This window comes from Myotis nattereri, assembly GCF_964212035.1.
Source record: "Myotis nattereri genome assembly, chromosome: 1".
Taxonomy (NCBI): Eukaryota; Metazoa; Chordata; class Mammalia; order Chiroptera; family Vespertilionidae; genus Myotis; species Myotis nattereri.
The window spans coordinates 74383242-74399470 of NC_138075.1; the positions used below are offsets into that span (position 1 = coordinate 74383242).

At 43.9% G+C, this 16229-nt stretch overlaps 1 protein-coding gene across 1 annotated transcript in view; it reads left to right on the forward strand.

Annotated features, from left to right (window-relative positions):
- RYR3 (ryanodine receptor 3) overlaps window positions 1–16229 on the forward strand; it is a 548626-nt gene that overhangs the window by 526991 nt on the left and 5406 nt on the right. Inside the window, exons 90-98 of the mRNA XM_081108039.1 lie at window positions 490–576; window positions 1328–1528; window positions 4772–4902; window positions 8965–9007; window positions 9428–9555; window positions 9967–10027; window positions 10338–10484; window positions 14138–14272; window positions 15796–15952. Coding sequence (XP_080964165.1) covers window positions 490–576; window positions 1328–1528; window positions 4772–4902; window positions 8965–9007; window positions 9428–9555; window positions 9967–10027; window positions 10338–10484; window positions 14138–14272; window positions 15796–15952 — 1090 coding nt within the window. The remainder of the gene's footprint in view (window positions 1–489; window positions 577–1327; window positions 1529–4771; window positions 4903–8964; window positions 9008–9427; window positions 9556–9966; window positions 10028–10337; window positions 10485–14137; window positions 14273–15795; window positions 15953–16229) is intronic.

Sequence of the window (16229 nt, forward strand, 5' to 3'; positions counted from 1 at the left end):
TAGGGGCTCTGGGACTGGGACTTACAGAAGGCCAGGCACCTGACGTCAGTCTGGTTGCATGCAGGGTAGGAACTGCAGAGTGGTCTTTGTGAACTTAGATCACCCATAATGTCCCAAAAGACTAATCTCTGTGTGATGTGCTCAGTATACGCACACACACACACACACACACACACACACACACACACACGCATGCCTGTATAGCAGCATTTGAGTCTGCTGGTGGCATGTCTGGCATTTGGCACCCTGAAGGACAAGCTGGGCCAGGGTTCCTTTGAGCATCACCCTAAGCAATTTTTTTTAAATCATCATTTTTGGTTCCTCTCTCAAATAAGTCTCAAGAAGGCCAGAATTGTCCTAGAATACTGGTTACCAAAGAGTAGAACTATTCACGTGTAAACTTCTAACCAGAGCAAACTTCTGTGTGAAAGAAGGAAGTTCCCTTTTCCTTGCAAAGCTCCTCGCCTCTGCCTGTCCTTTCCTTTTCAGCATTACCTGGCCAGGAATTTCTACAACCTGAGGTTCCTCGCTCTGTTTGTAGCCTTCGCTATCAACTTTATCCTGCTCTTTTACAAGGTGATACTTCATTCAAAGGTCATTTACTAAATGTACTTTACTTTTTTAAAAAAATAATAGAAATTAGAGCTAAGATTCTAATATCTAAAGACATTTCTAAGACACTGGCTTCTAAAAAGGGTGTCATTTCAGCAAGGGGAAGAATGGAGAGACTGCCTGCAAGGACAGTATTCCAGTAGTTCACAGTTGTTCTATTCATTACCTAATAAATTCTTCAAATATTTGTTGGGAATCTACTATGTCCTTGAGCCTTTATTAGGAACTGGAAGGCATTTCAAAATGCAGTTCTTTCCTTGAGGAATAAGGTAACAGAGAGAGCCATTATAGTTGATCCCCATGTTAGAACCCTTATGAAGGGAGAATTAACAGTTGTTTTCTGAATGAGGAGAAGGAGGGACTAATCAAGAGAAATGAAGATGTGGAGCATTGATAAGTGGGTCTTGTACACTGCAGGCACATAATAAATGTTCATGGAATGAATTCATGAATGATAGGCCTTTACTAATTTTTAGTAAAAATTCCCTAATTTTTAAATATTTTTTCTTTTTCTCAAAAGATACGTTTTGTCTATTTAAAGTGTGGTTTGCGATTATTAGAGCTACTAGGGATTCCTAGAAATAAGTTGCCCCAAAATCTCACACTCAGCAAGTAATGCTGAATCACCGCTATTTGCTCAGCCACATAAAGTCCGTGGGGAGACCCAACGGCGGATGCTCTTCCTGGTGTTTGTAAGAGTGTGTGTCTTGGCCAGGTCACTGAAGAGCCTTTAGAAGAGGAGGCAGAGGATGTGGTGAACCTGTGGCATTCCTTCAGTGACGACGAGGAGGAGGAAGCGATGGTGTTCTTTGTCCTTCAGGAGAGCACTGGGTACATGGCCCCAGCGTTGCGGGCGCTGGCCGTTATCCACACCATCATCTCTTTAGTCTGCGTGGTGGGCTATTACTGCCTCAAGGTGAGTTGCTGTCCACTCTGAATCTAATCTGAATCCTTGGAGAGGAGGCATCATTTCTGAGCCCAGCCAGCCCTTTGTTCTCTAAGACTTTGCTAAGAGACTAAGGTTTGTGGAGCAGCATCCTGGGTATCACCTAGGACAGTGATGGCGAACCTTTTGAGCTCGGCGTGTCAGCATTTTGAAAAACCCTAACTTAACTCTGGTGCCGTGTCACATATAGAAATTTTTTGATATTTGCAACCATAGTAAAACAAAGACATATTTTTGATATTTATTTTATATATTTAAATGCCATTTAACAAAGAAAAATCAACCAAAAAAATGAGTCCGCGTGTCACCTCTGACACGTGTGTCATAGGTTCGCCATCACTGCCCTAGGAGCTGGTGACCCATACAATTGTGGGCCCCGCCCCAGGCCTTTTAAATTGGAATCTGTACTGTAGCATGATCCCCAGGAGATCGGCATCCACACTGTTTGAGAAGCCTTGCTCTCTGAGTCCCATTTCAAGTTCCACTTCTAGAATTTCATAAAATTAGAAGCATCAGTCTAAATCACACATGGACCTTGTCATGTGAGATTCTTCTGATCTTTGCATTTATATTGGAGTTTTTACAAAAATGCTTTTCGCCTTTCAAAAATTATTAGGTTTTAACTCTCCAAGACATTAGAAGAAAACTTAATGAGTTACAGTTTCGGTTACTGTTTATTGCTGATAACAAATCACCCCTAAACTTGGTGGCTGAAAATGATGTTTGATCGCTCTGATTCTGTGAACTGGCTGGGCCATCTGAGCAGCTCCTCTGCTCCATGGGAAGGCGGCTGCATCAGCAAGCCTGTGGGAGTTCAGCTGGGCCAGACTGTCCACGGTGGCACTGGCTCACGCCTGCACAGTGGAGAGGTAGCGGCTGGCAGGCTGGCGTAGCTGGGCCTCTCCATGCAGACTCAGGGCACTGCCCTGTCCACGTGCCTCTCCACATTCTCTCCCTAGCCAGGTAGCTGGACTTCTTGCATATGGTGCCTTGGAGTTTCCAAAAAAACACAGAAGTGAAAGCTGCTAGCCCTTCTTAAGCCCAGGCACAGGCCCAGCCCCAGCCCCAGAACTGCCAGTGCCATTTCTATTGCATTCTTCTGGGTAAAGCAAGTCACAGGGCCGGCCCAGCTTCACTGTGGCTCAGGGGTGAGGAGGGCTGCGCGGGACAGTAATGCGAGGAGACCAGGTTTGCTAGGGTCACGGTTATGTCCTCAGACACCACCACAGTTACGTGAGTCTTCAGTCATTCTGTGTTTGGTGTTCTACGTCCAGTTCTTTTTCTACTGTGCCACTTATTTTTCTCTTTGTATTTTTTTTTTACTTCTCTTTAGTAGGACATGTCCTTGGCTCTTTACCAAGCCATCTCCTCACAAGGGGAAAAAAACCCAGGAAATATATGTCTATCTTTGTGGCCCTCACTTCCCAGTGAACTATGGTAATCATGTAGGAAGTTCAGTTACCCTGCTGAAGAGAGCATGTGCCCTAAACCAGCGGTGGCCAACTGATGGTCTGCGGACCACTGGTGGCCCGTGAGGTCCGAAAGGTTGGTGACCGCTGCCCTAAACCACACAGAGGACCCCACTGTAACAATAAAAGCACAGATTTGGTAGCCGGGCTACCTGGGTTGGACTCACAGCTCAGCCATTTAACCTGCCATCTCTGTTTCCTCCTCTGTAAAAGTGAGTATCATAATACCACCGATCCCTGAACATTGCTGGAGGATTAAATGAACTGCTATGTGTAAAAGCACTCAGAACATCAGAGAGCAACTAAGAGTGCCAGCTGCTGCTCCTTAGGTCACCGCCCCAGAGCTCCCCTGTTGTGTAGGGTGCAGCTACACTGCTGGCCTAGAGAAACACTCTCCAGGGAATAAAATGTGCAAATCCTACTTACAAAGCCATACAAACTCCTAGAAGACTGGAGGGGAATGCTTTGAATCCCAGAGATCAGAACAGCTCTAAAACTTGATATTATTATTGTTATTCAGAGTCATTTCAAAATACAGCAGAAGTTAGTCAGCGTAGCTTTATCTTTGTTTCCCCTCCCACATCATCCATTAGCTGACAGCAGTCATTGGTTCCTCCCAGTGTGCGATGCCTATTATTAGCCTTTGCCATCTTCCTAGCATTAGACTTTTCTTTCCTCTGTGTCATTTCATTGTTTTAAAGAAGAAAGAGCAAGAGGTAACGCTTTACAAATCATGTTCTAAATTTTGTCTTTTTGTCTTGGAAATAAAGGGGCAGTGTGAAGCATATGGATGTCATTAGCTTTAAGGAAGAGTTATTGGAAGAAACTGTTTGGAGACCAAGGTCTCAAGGTTGTTGCTAAGTAACCAGTGGCTTCCCAGCAAATGAGAAAGCCTGGTTCTGAGTTAAGCTTTTCCAGCTAGAGGTGCTCAGGCTCTTCTGATTTCCCCTGGGATTTCAGCAGTAGCCTCTGACCTCACTAACTCTGTCCCATATTTGAAGTGTGTGTGTGTGTGTTGGTGAGGGTTGGGGTGATGGGTTATTTCCCCACCTTTCTGTGTGGTAGGTCTCTATAGCCACCCACTTGGCACCTAAAATCAGACTTAGAGCAATAAGACAACAGGGAGTGATTGTTGAGAACAAATAAGAGCGCTCCTACCTGGCAGGCACTCTCCTGGCAAAGCCTCTGAGGAAGAAAACCTCAATCCAAAAGACTGTGTACAGGGCCCAGTGAGCCCTCTCATTCTGTCCATCAAACCATGTTTCATTCACCAAATTTCAAAGCCATGAGATGAATATGACCCTAGCCACTGAGCGGGGGTGGGGGGGAGGGGACATTTCATGGTATACCTGTGGCTGACTAATCAACTCTAGAATAGTCTATCATCCCTTTTTAGTTCAACTCTAGCCTAGGAGTCTGAGGAGACCTAACTCATTCCGCCCCAGGGACCCATCTACATACAGCCTTCTCACTAGGATGACTCAAGGAGTCCAGTTTGCATTAATATCAGCTGTTTAACCTAAACCTTATAGGGGGGCCCAAGTGAGATCAGCTTTTGGAAAGGAAGGTGTACTAGCCCAAGGAGTGATAAGAGGTTTGATTCTGGACACATAACTAGGCACCCTAAGAATCCCACTAAAAGGAGACTGTTGCCCTGAAGGTAGAAGGACAGTTTATTGAAATGTGTAGGAGAGAGTGCTTTAATTAGGAAGCCTTCTCTGAGGAACATGTCCTCCCCTCCTAGGTCCCTTTGGTGGTATTCAAAAGAGAAAAGGAAATTGCCAGGAAGCTGGAGTTTGATGGCCTGTATATCACCGAACAGCCATCTGAAGATGACATCAAGGGGCAATGGGACCGCTTGGTAATCAACACACCGTAAGTTATCCCCTCCCTCCCTCCCACCCCACCCCCCTACCCACCCACCCAAGCCTTCTAAGCCTGAGTTCCCTCTTCAGTAATAGAGGGATGAGAATACCACCTTCTACAGTCTGGGGATATTAATGCTTGGCCCAGTGCCTGGCACATGGTGGCATCAAGCTATTAGTCATTCCCTTTCCCTAACTATTCAAATAATGGTCATCATTAGTGAAGGTAATGCTCTAAAGTTAGTGTATTCATTGTGAAAGTGAGAGCTGCAAGATAAACTAATGTCCTGAAAGAAAGCAAAGAAATAGAGCTGGATAGGTGAACAAAGGCGACTTAGCTGTGACAATTAAAACAGGCACATCTTGCCCTGACTAGTTTGGCTCAGTGGATAGAGCGTCGGCCTGCAGACTCAAGGGTCCCAGGTTCGATTCGGTCAAGGGCATGTACCTTGGTTGCGGGCACATCCCCAGTGGGGGGCGTGCAGGAGGCCACTGATTGATGTTTCTTTCTCATCGATGTTTCTAGCTCTCTATCCCTCTCCCTTCCTCTCTGTAAAAAATCAATAAAATATAAAAAAATAAAAATAAATTTAAAAAGCAGGCACATCTAGAAACAACAGCTCTGACCCCTAGAAGAAGGAAATTGCTTCTTCCCCAAACATGGTCAGCAGACTGAGAGAAGACTCTTCTCGCAGGAGAAAAGTGAGTGCCTATGCCTCAATCAAAAAGCCTATGCCTGCCAATCTCTTCAAATAAGGAAGAGAGTCAGGCTCCATTTCGGATCCTTGAACATTACGGCAAGAAATATTGGCACTATGAAATAATTTAATTCTTTGGTAAGCTTTCTGCAATTATCAGTGATGTTTGTGTCTATAGCACAAGATGAGATGGCCCCAAAATACCAGTAAAAAGGCAGTTCAGCTTCAAGAAATTTATCCTAAGGGGATAGTGAGGCAAGAACACTAAAATGTCCCAACAAGGATAGCTGCTAAAACTTATTTGAAGTGGCATAAGTGTCCACAAGGAGGAAAATGCATAAATAGATATTTTAAAAAAGATTTTGATAAACGAACCTTTACTTTTTTCACAATAACAGCATTGCAGTATGTGTATTACTTTGTAACCTATTGTTTTCATTAACTATATATCATGAAGAGCTCTCATTTTTAATATTTATATCTTGTTAAGCACACATATAGAAGATATAAAATGTATATGTATATTTTAAAGTATAATAATAAATTGAACTACCAAGGTTAAAAAAATGGAACATTACCAAAAGCTCTGTGGTCCCAGATGTTATGATCCTTCTCTAGCCTATCTCCTCAACCCCCAGCTAACTACTCTCCTGACTTTAGTGATAATCATTTCTTGCTTTATAGTTTTAGCACTTAGGTGTGTGTCCTTAGATATTGGTGCATTGTAACTATTTTTGAACTGTATATAAATGAAATTCTACCATATGTTAGTCATTTGAATCGTTTCTTCAGTGCCATGTTTGAGAACTCACTTTTTTTTAAAATCTTTATTGTTCAAAGTATTACATATGTCCCCTTTTTTCCCCACATTAACTCCCTCCAGACCATCCCCGCCCCCGGCCTCCCACCCCTGACTTTCACCAGCTAATTGTCTGTGTCCATGGGTTATGAATACAAGGTCTTTGGTTGATTACCTCCCACCCACCCACCTTCTCCCACCTTCCCTCTGAGATTCCACACTCTATTCCATGTTTCCATGTATCTGGATCTTCTCTGTTCATCAGTTTATTTTGTTAATTAGATTCCATATATGAGTGAGATCATGTGATCCTTGTCTTTCTCTGATTGACTTATTTCACTTAGCTTGATATTCTCCAGGTCCCTTCATGCTGTCTCAAAGGATAAGAGATCCTTCTTTTTTATTGCTGCATAGTATTCCATGGAATAAATGTACCACAGCTCTTCTATCCACTCATCTACTGATGGGCACTTGGGCTGTTTCCAGATCTTAGCTATTGTAAATTTTTCTGCTATGAGCATAGGGGTGCATACATTCTTTCTGGTTGGTGTTTCTGGTTTCTTAGGATGTATTCCTAGAAGTGGGATCACTGGGTCAAATAGCAGGAGAACTCACCTATGCTGATGTGTGTACCCATAGTTTTGTCATTTGCAAAACTGAAATGTTTCAAAACATTTTCAAAACACTGATAGGAGAATGTTATCAGATATTTATCCATTTTCCTGGTAGTGGGTATTTCAAGTGTTTTCATTTCTGGCTATTACAAACAGTGCTACAATGAACATTTTTATAACGCATGCCCAAGTAAAAGAGTTCCTATAGAATAGAGACCCAGAAGACAACTTTGCTGAATAGAATATGCAAATGTCTAAAAAAAAGAATATGCAAATGTCTGTCCCAATTTACCTGCCAACCAGCACTGTGGGAGAGTTCCTGCTCCCCTGCCTCCTTACCCGCACGCACGTGCCATCAGTTTAGCTAAGCCGGTAGGTGAGCAGTGGCACCTCACTGTGAATTCTAAAGAGGCTGAGCATCTTATTTTTCTTGACCATTCCTATATTGATGTAACATTTATGTACTTCCCTTCTGAAGTTTCTTTTCTCTATCTCACTCTTTAAGGAATATTACCAAGTAAAAATGTTTTCTATCTCCAAGGAGCTTACATACCTAGTCAGGGGATAAAAAATACTCAGACCAAAGGTAGATCATCTGCAAAAGGGTCTTGCCTAGAGCCTTTGGTCAGTGGCCCTGCACCACTTGTGTAATTTTCCACTTAACAACAAAATGTGGCCAAGGCTGTGTTGTAGGTCATGGACCATGTTTATAATGGATTTAAGAGAAAGGGGATATCAGTGTGGACAGAGGAAGCGTGGCTCGATTTTCGTTTGTTTTATTTTAGAATCTAAAAATGCAATACGTAAAAAAAATCAAGTAGCAGAAAAATATACAAAGAAGAAAGTCAACATAATTATTTCTGTCCCCCTATTAGCAATTTACTCTATAAAGCAGCATTTGTTCTTGCTTTTAGGTGGCATTTGGATGTTTAGACAAAGAAGCTGCTTTAACTATAAAAAAAAATTTTTTTTTAACCATCACCTGCGGGGGAGAGGTGGCATTTGCTGGGGGTGATTCTGAGAGGCCCGGGCAGAGAGGGAGGCCCCCTTACCTCCCCACCAACTTGGGTGATTGCTAGGAGAGGAGACTGTGTGTTCCACATCCAACAAGAATGACTCAAAGGAGAGCAGAAGGAAGAAGGTATGTGCTAAGGGCCAGCAGTTTCTTCGCTGCAATCTAGCCTCGCGAGGAACCTTCCCAGGAAGAATCAGCCATTCTGTAGAGGAGCAAAATATTTTAAATGGTTTTGCTGACATACCTGAAAGTGACAGTTCTTTCCAGACTTGAACAATAGAAAATTATTTGCAGTGGAGCTAGCAGAAGCTACCAGGCAGAAGAAAGAAGTTCCCCCTGGGGGTAGGCATGGGATGTTTTAGGGAACCACCTCCAAAAGAGAAAGAGATCTAAATCCCTGAGGAAAGCAGACCCCACAGGATTATATGGGAATGGAGAAGGGAATGGAAGAGAATTACGATTAAGCCACATGCTATAGAAATTAACTAAAGATGATTCCCCGACTGGAAACTTCATGTAGTTAGGGACCTTGTCTATGCGTTGCCCCACTGATCCCCAGCACCTACCCCAGCTACTGACATAACTAGGCGCTCAATGAACGAAGGTTAAAAACAGCTGTTTCCTACAGGGTTCTGTTTCTACTCAATACTGGGATCAATAAACATATATCTGCTTCTGTCTAATCCTGTCATCACAATCCCTGGCTCTTAACCATAATTTTAAGTAGAAAATGCAGAGTGGCTTTCCAAGTGCTTAGAAGTCGGTTCAAAGTAGTGGAACCATAAGTCAGTCCTGTGGAGACTCTGAAGTTCAATCAAGTTTTGAATCCTTCAGTGAGCAGGACAAACACCACAGGATCACAGTTCCAGACACGCAAACTACAAAGGCTCTTGATGTGCTTAGCCTTGATGTTAAGAACCCCCCTTTTTCATTTTCTTTTTTTCAGATCTTTCCCTAATAACTACTGGGACAAGTTTGTAAAGAGAAAGGTATGCCTTGTCAGTGGGGTGAGTAGGCTTTAAGTTCTCCATAGACAAACATGAGTAAAATTGATGTTACTTTTATGACAGAGAAGAGTAAGTCACAGGAGGGGTGTATATGAACACATGTGGGTGTTTGGCTTCATTCCTCTCCTTATCTGCCTTTAACAGCTTAACAGTCATTGTTTTCTGCACACTAGTTTTTTTCTCTCCTCCAAACAGCTAGCAATTTTCTTTTGATTGCCTTTATCATTTCTGTTTTCTTTGGAGGTTATTTTTCCTCTTTATTTTCCTGTTGCATTTTGAATCATGTCTTTATGAACCCCTTGGAAGAGCCCAGAGTACAGCAGACCTCCACGGACACTGGGCTAGAGAAAGCACGGCTAGTAACATGTGGCCCAACTCACCCCGTCCTCCTTTCTGCTCTAGGTGATAAACAAGTATGGTGATCTCTACGGAGCGGAACGCATTGCTGAACTCCTGGGTTTGGACAAAAATGCCCTGGACTTTAGCCCCGTAGAAGAGACCAAAGCAGAGGCGGCCTCGCTGGTGTCATGGTACAGAGCTTAGGCGTTACAATCCGGTCTGGCTAAAGTAGACCCTTTGATTTCTCCAGCCCTTTCAAGGTGCTAAAGGGGAATATCTCAATCAGATCTTTGTTCTCCCAGGCTCCGGTCTGGCTTAGGTGTTTCCTCTGGATTCTAACTTATTGGGAGAGCACTGCTTTAAAAACCTTTAAGGACCTCTCAGCCTTTATGCCTGACTCAAAGAGAAAAACTAATTGAAATTTCAGGACGGGTGATTCTACCTTTCTCAGTCTCACAGGGAACACATACAACCTGATAAAGAAGCTCAAAGTCATATTTAGATTATTAAACCTGAGAGAGAGAAAACTTAATTTTCCCCTTATTAAACACTTCACTAAAGCCTGACATTTACATGTTTTTAAATTTTTTATTCCCCTTTAGGCTAAGTTCCATTGACATGAAGTACCATATCTGGAAGCTGGGAGTTGTTTTTACTGACAATGTAAGTATGGCATTTGGAGAAACAAGATTCTATGCCCCAGGTTCAGGGATGTCATTAGATTGCACAAGGAAAAAGCTAGGGAGCATGTGCAGAAAGATTGAGGGCCTGACAATGCTGGGGCATGCCTCTCTTGTGCAGTCGTGTAAGACAGATGGGGTTCCACTTGGCAATTCTTAGGCCGGTTCACAGCACCTCAGCATCTAAAAACCATCTAGCCTCATTCTGCCCCCCAAAATGAGAAAAAATGGTTCAGTGAGTGTCAGGAGGCATGGATGCCAGAAAAGCCTCTAAATTTCTTGTATCCTCACAGTCCTTTCTCTACCTGGCCTGGTACACAACCATGTCCATCCTGGGCCACTACAACAACTTCTTCTTCGCTGCTCACCTGCTGGATATCGCCATGGGCTTCAAGACACTGAGGACCATCCTATCGTCTGTAACTCATAACGGCAAACAGGTACTGAGTTTATACTAACACAGGACAGAATAGACCTAGATGTGGAAAATTAACCAAAACAAGTGGTACAACCAGTGTATAACAGGAAGGTATGTGTACAGTGTATGATACCCCTTTCTAGTGATTATTTTATAAAATTGCAGCCAATCCTATATAATAAAAGGCTAATATGCAAATTGACCAAATGGCAGAATGACCGGTCGCTAACGCTGTCGCTATGATGCACATTGACCACTAGGGGACAGATGCTCAATGCAGGAGCTTCCCCCTGGGGTCAGTGCACTCCCACAGGGGGAGTGCCGCTCAGCCAGAATCCCTGAGCCGGGCTCACAGCTGGTGAGCGCGGCAGTGGCGGGAGCCTCTCCCGCCTCTGGGGCAACGCTAAGGATGTCCAACTGATGGCTTAGGCCCATGGGCCTGAGCCATCACTTGGACATTCCCTGAGGGCTCCCAGACTGTGAGAGGGCAAAGGCCGGGCTGAAGGACCCCCAGGCCGAGTGCACGAATTTCGTGCACCGGGCCTCTAGTTAAAAATAAAATTGTAGCCATCATTTAAGAGGTATAAGACCTTAATTCAGAAACCCCTAACATTTAGGTCAAGCAGGGAAGAGGGGGAGGGAAGGAGGTGATTGACATATCATCACTTTGGAGATCCCTCCCCCTTCCTCCATGGATCTGATGTACTCTCTGGCGGTTAGCAAGTGGTTATTGTAATTTAAAAACTCCCCAGGTACTTATGGTATATGCGTCCAACTAAGAACCAATGATTTAGACATGTATGTACACACATACATAAACAGCTATACATATATGTGTGTTTATGTATAAAAAGCTGAGAGTTAATATAGATATATTAGTATATCTAAGTACAGATATAGTATAGTAAATGTTAAAAGACATGTATCTATATCACCATTGCCATATCCAGTCTCCAATCAATATCCAGTCTGTCTTAGACAATATTGTCAGGGTGAACCCTTGATTAAAATCCTCTAATGACTGCTTCTGCCAACAAACTCAGACCCTTTAGCATTCCATCTGCATTAAGAGCAATTCCGTGAATGAGACTTGTCCCCTCACACCTCTAAACTTTTGTAGGAGGAGAGAAGAAGGAAGTCAAACTGTGCCCAGCTGGTGCAGCCATTTGGGAAAACAGTTTGGAGGTTCCTTACAAAATTAAATCTAGAACTGCCATGTGATCCAGCAATACCACTTCTGGGTATAATGCAAAGGAAGTGAAATCAGTAGTATCTTGAAGAGAAAGCTATACTCCCACGTTCACTACAGCATTATTCTGAATAACCAAGATATGGCAACAACCTAAGTGTCCATCAATGGAAGAACATAAAAAATATGTGGTATATACGTGCATGCAATGAGATACTATTCAGCCATGAAAAAAAGGAAATGCTGCCATTTGTAATAGCATGGCTGGGCCTTGAGAACATTATGCTAAATGAAATAAGCCAGCCACAGAAAGACAAGTACTGTATGATCTCGTTTATATGTGGAATCTAAAAAAGTTGAGCTCATAGAACCAAAGAGTAGAATAGTGTTTACCAAGGCCTGGGGTGTCAGGGAAATGGGGAGATGTTGGTCAAAGGGTATGAACTTCCAGTTATGAGAGGAATAGGTTCTTGGCATCTAATGTAAAGCAAGGTGATTATAGTTAAAAATACTGTATCATATATTTAACATTTGCTGAGAGTAGATCTTAGTTTCTTACCACACACACACAGAGAAATGATAACTGTATGTGGTGATGGATATGTCAATTACCCTGATTTGGTCATTATTTTACAATGTATAGATATATTAAATCATCAGGTTGTACACCTTAAAAATAGATAAAGATTCCAAGCAGAAAAAAATCAAGTTGACCTTTGCTCTAAAACGAAAAGTGCTAGATCATCAGGTATTAATTAGGGTATATTAGATCGTTCAGTATTTCTTCTCGGCTTCTGGTAGTCACAACAGTCAATATGTCTTATTTGGGTTGGTGATAAAGAAGAATGGAGAAAGCTAGAGAGAGAAATTTGCTGCCACATACAAGAAGCTAAAGTTTGGGGAGATAATAACAGAACCTGTGATAGAGAAGTTGGCTTAGAGTTGAAAATGCTTACTTATAGGTTCCTGGGAGAGGGCATTATGCATTTTAACATGGGCATCTTGGGAAGTTTGATCCTATAAAGGTGGTGTTTCCCCGTGTGACCTGTCGAATGCCAGTTCGGTATGTTCTTTTAGAATTACTCAGATTATTAAACTTCAGTTTTTATTGATTTGGCTTAATGGCATTAAGACTGTAACTTAAATGGAAAGTTTAAACAGTCAATTTTTTTATATGGCCTTGCTGAATATACTCTGGCAAGGTTTTTTGTTTTAATGTGCCCAGCTTGTACCATGTGCCAGTACTGCGACAGGCTCACAACTACTCTGTAAGTAGATGTTCTGCTCACATGGCAGGTAAGAGAATTGAGGCTCAGAGAGGCCGTGTCTCTCCTAAGACCGCGCAGCTGCTAAGTGGCACAACTAGCTTCTTTCTTCCTTCGTGCAAAGCTCGGGCTCTTTCTGTTTTTCTAAAACGAGCTGGTTCTGTAAGGCCTGCTATCTGAGTTAGGTAGCTTATTATTCATTGTTCAAGAAATCCCTGTAGATGTCTCTTCTGTTAACTTATCTTAGCGCTCATACACACCCATTACATGGCTCCTTCAGGACAGAAACGTTTCTTATTGATTCTAAGAGTTCTGCTCAGCACCTAGTCCCTCGTATAGGCTAGATGGGCAGGTCCTGTGTGTCCCTTGTTTGTAGAACCTCTTAACACCAGGAAATGAACATGCCCTATGACCCTTGCAGAGGTCCTGGCAGATATCTTGGTTATGAAAAATGTCACTTTACTCAACCATCATAAATAATTCATATAGTAACTTCAAGGCTGTGACAATTATCCAGTCCATGGTTATTTATGAAACAGTGTAATGTAGGACCACCTGCCAGTCCAAAGAACCTTTTGTTTCTTCAGAGGCAGCTTAACGTAGAAGCTGCATCATGAAGCTTCAGGTTTCTGCTCTCGCTATAACATAACAAAGTAACCCTCCTCCTGGCACCTTCACTATCCGATCTTGGCATCCCTAGTTTATACAGGCCCCAGATATCAGTCTGCTCCAGCATAGGGGGCTTAACCAACAGATATGTCCTCTCAGTTTTGGAGGCGGGAAGTCCAGGTCAAGGTGTGGTAGGTTTAGCCTTCTCTGAGGCCTCTGGGGCTCTCACCTGGCTGCCCTCTTACTGCTCTTCCACTTGCTCGTCCCCTATGTTCATGCAGCCATCTGCTGCCTCCATGTCCTAATCTCTTCTTCCCATAGGGACACCAGATAGTTGGGAGGAGGGCCACTCTGCCAGGCTTGTTTAAATGTAATTACCTCTTTAAAGTCCCCACCTCCACAGTCACATTCTGCGGAATTGGCGGTAAAGGCTTCAACGTATGTACTGGGGAGACAATTTAGTCCATAACACCCTGTCATTACTCCTCTCCTGTTTCTATCCACTATCTCCTCTGTCCCCCGCTCAGCCTCACCCTCCCGTTTCCTTGGCCTCGCCCAGGAACATCTCAAGGTGGAGAAGGCCCACCTCCTTCCCTTCTCTCTCCCCCGCAGCTGGTTCTGACCGTGGGCCTCCTGGCCGTGGTGGTTTACCTCTACACCGTGGTGGCTTTCAACTTCTTCCGCAAGTTCTACAACAAGAGTGAGGACGACGACGAGCCCGACATGAAGTGTGACGACATGATGACGGTGAGAGCCCACGCAGGCCACCTGGCCACCTGTCTTGGTGGGCAGGGGCTGGGGGTGGTCTGGGGACTGCGAGCGGTAGTTACGGAGCAGAATGTAGATGTCTCATTCCCAGGGGAAGCGTCCCAGAGAGACAGCAGTGGTGGAGTTTCCTGAGCACTCACTCACCTGAGGCTTGTGGGAGAGCAGCTCAGCTGGGAGCAGGTCGCCGGGCACCTGTATTTGTTTGTGGCGAAGTTCTGAATACTTGTATCTAATCCATAGAAGGCAAGCTTTTGATTCTTTGTCTCTGAGAGCAGAGTCCCATGGCTCTGGTGCCCAATTTATTTCCCCAAGCCAGTGCGGGTTCTTTTTTAAAAAAATTTTTTATTGATTTTTATTGATTTCAGAGAGGAAGGGAGAGGGATAGAGAGATAGAAACATCAATGATAAGAGAGAATCATTGATCAGCTGCCTTCTGCACGCCCCCTACTGGGGACCAAGCCTGCAACCCATGCATGTGCCCTTAGATGGAATCGAACCTGGACCCTTCAGTCCACAGGCCGACGCTCTATCCACTAAGCCAAACCAGCCAGGGCCAGCAGGGGTTCTTTCACCACTGTAGTGTGAAAAAAACCTAACAACAGTAGGATCAGGTGGGCATTCCCAGTGAGAGCCCCTTATGGGCAAGAAGGGCACCGTTCAGGGTAAGTGAGCACAGCTGCAGTAGCAACTCTGGTGACCAGATGTCCAGGAAAGAACGTGAGGCAGGGGCGGTGTCAGTGAACTGCCCCAGCCTGTGGTCATTTCCCTAGAAAATGCGTCAGGCTTCTTGGCTATAAACTCTCCTATGCTTTCTTGGGGGAGGAGGGGGGAAGGGGGGAGGGGGGGGGCAGGGTACCCTCATGTGACAGCAACACGACAGTTGCCAGAGCACCAGTGTGACCATCTCTGTGCTGCCCTGGTTTTTTTATTTACTGGTTGTAAGTCTGCCTTTTCCTCTGGACCTAACCCGTCCGGGCAGGAGGAAGGGCAGGAGGCAAGATGAAGGGCGCCCTGCTCTGTGAACTGGAGCCCAGAGAGAAGGAAAGTCTATTCTCTAAGATGCTACGGAAATCCCTCCCCTCCCAGGTGTAAGGGGAAATGCAGGAGAAATAGAAGGGGCCTCTTTCCAGAGGCTGGAGCCCAGCACCCTTACAATTAGATGAGGGAAAACTCATACCTGGTATATGCCATACTCAATGGGGTTTAAAGGTCTTTGAAGTTATACCTGTCTTAAATGAATTCTCTTGTATGTATCAAAAAGCTCAAAACTTTTTAAAGTATGAGCAAAAAATGTCATTTAAAGGCTACACGTAACAGCAGTCTTACCAAACTGGCCGGAGGGTGGAGAGCAGTGAGCAGCAGGAATACTGATATCATTGACGGGCACCCTTCCCCTGGCTCAGGGCTGACATACATTGCTCTAATTAAATGAATGATGTGATCATCTTGCTAAAAACAACTCTGCCACTTGTACTTGAATTGACATTCTTTCTCTTGCCTAGTGTTACCTGTTCCACATGTACGTGGGAGTGAGAGCTGGAGGTGGCATTGGCGATGAGATTGAAGACCCCGCTGGGGATCCTTACGAAATGTACCGCATTGTCTTCGACATCACCTTTTTCTTCTTTGTCATCGTCATCTTGCTGGCCATCATCCAAGGTATGTTTGCCAGTTACGTTAAGTATGAACACGGCTTAATCTCATTCTCTTTACCATCCTGCATCTACAGCCTCGTTGTTTTATATAAAGAGGTTTGTGCATTCATTTGTAAATTCAACATTTATTTAGCATCTACCATGGTATGTATGAGGCCTTGCCCATATAGAAAGCCAAAGATCCACCCAGGCACTGATATAGGCTTACCTCCTTTTATTTTGTTTCACAAATGTTGCATTATCTTTACAAATCGAAGTCAAGGCCTTCTACTGTTAAAAAA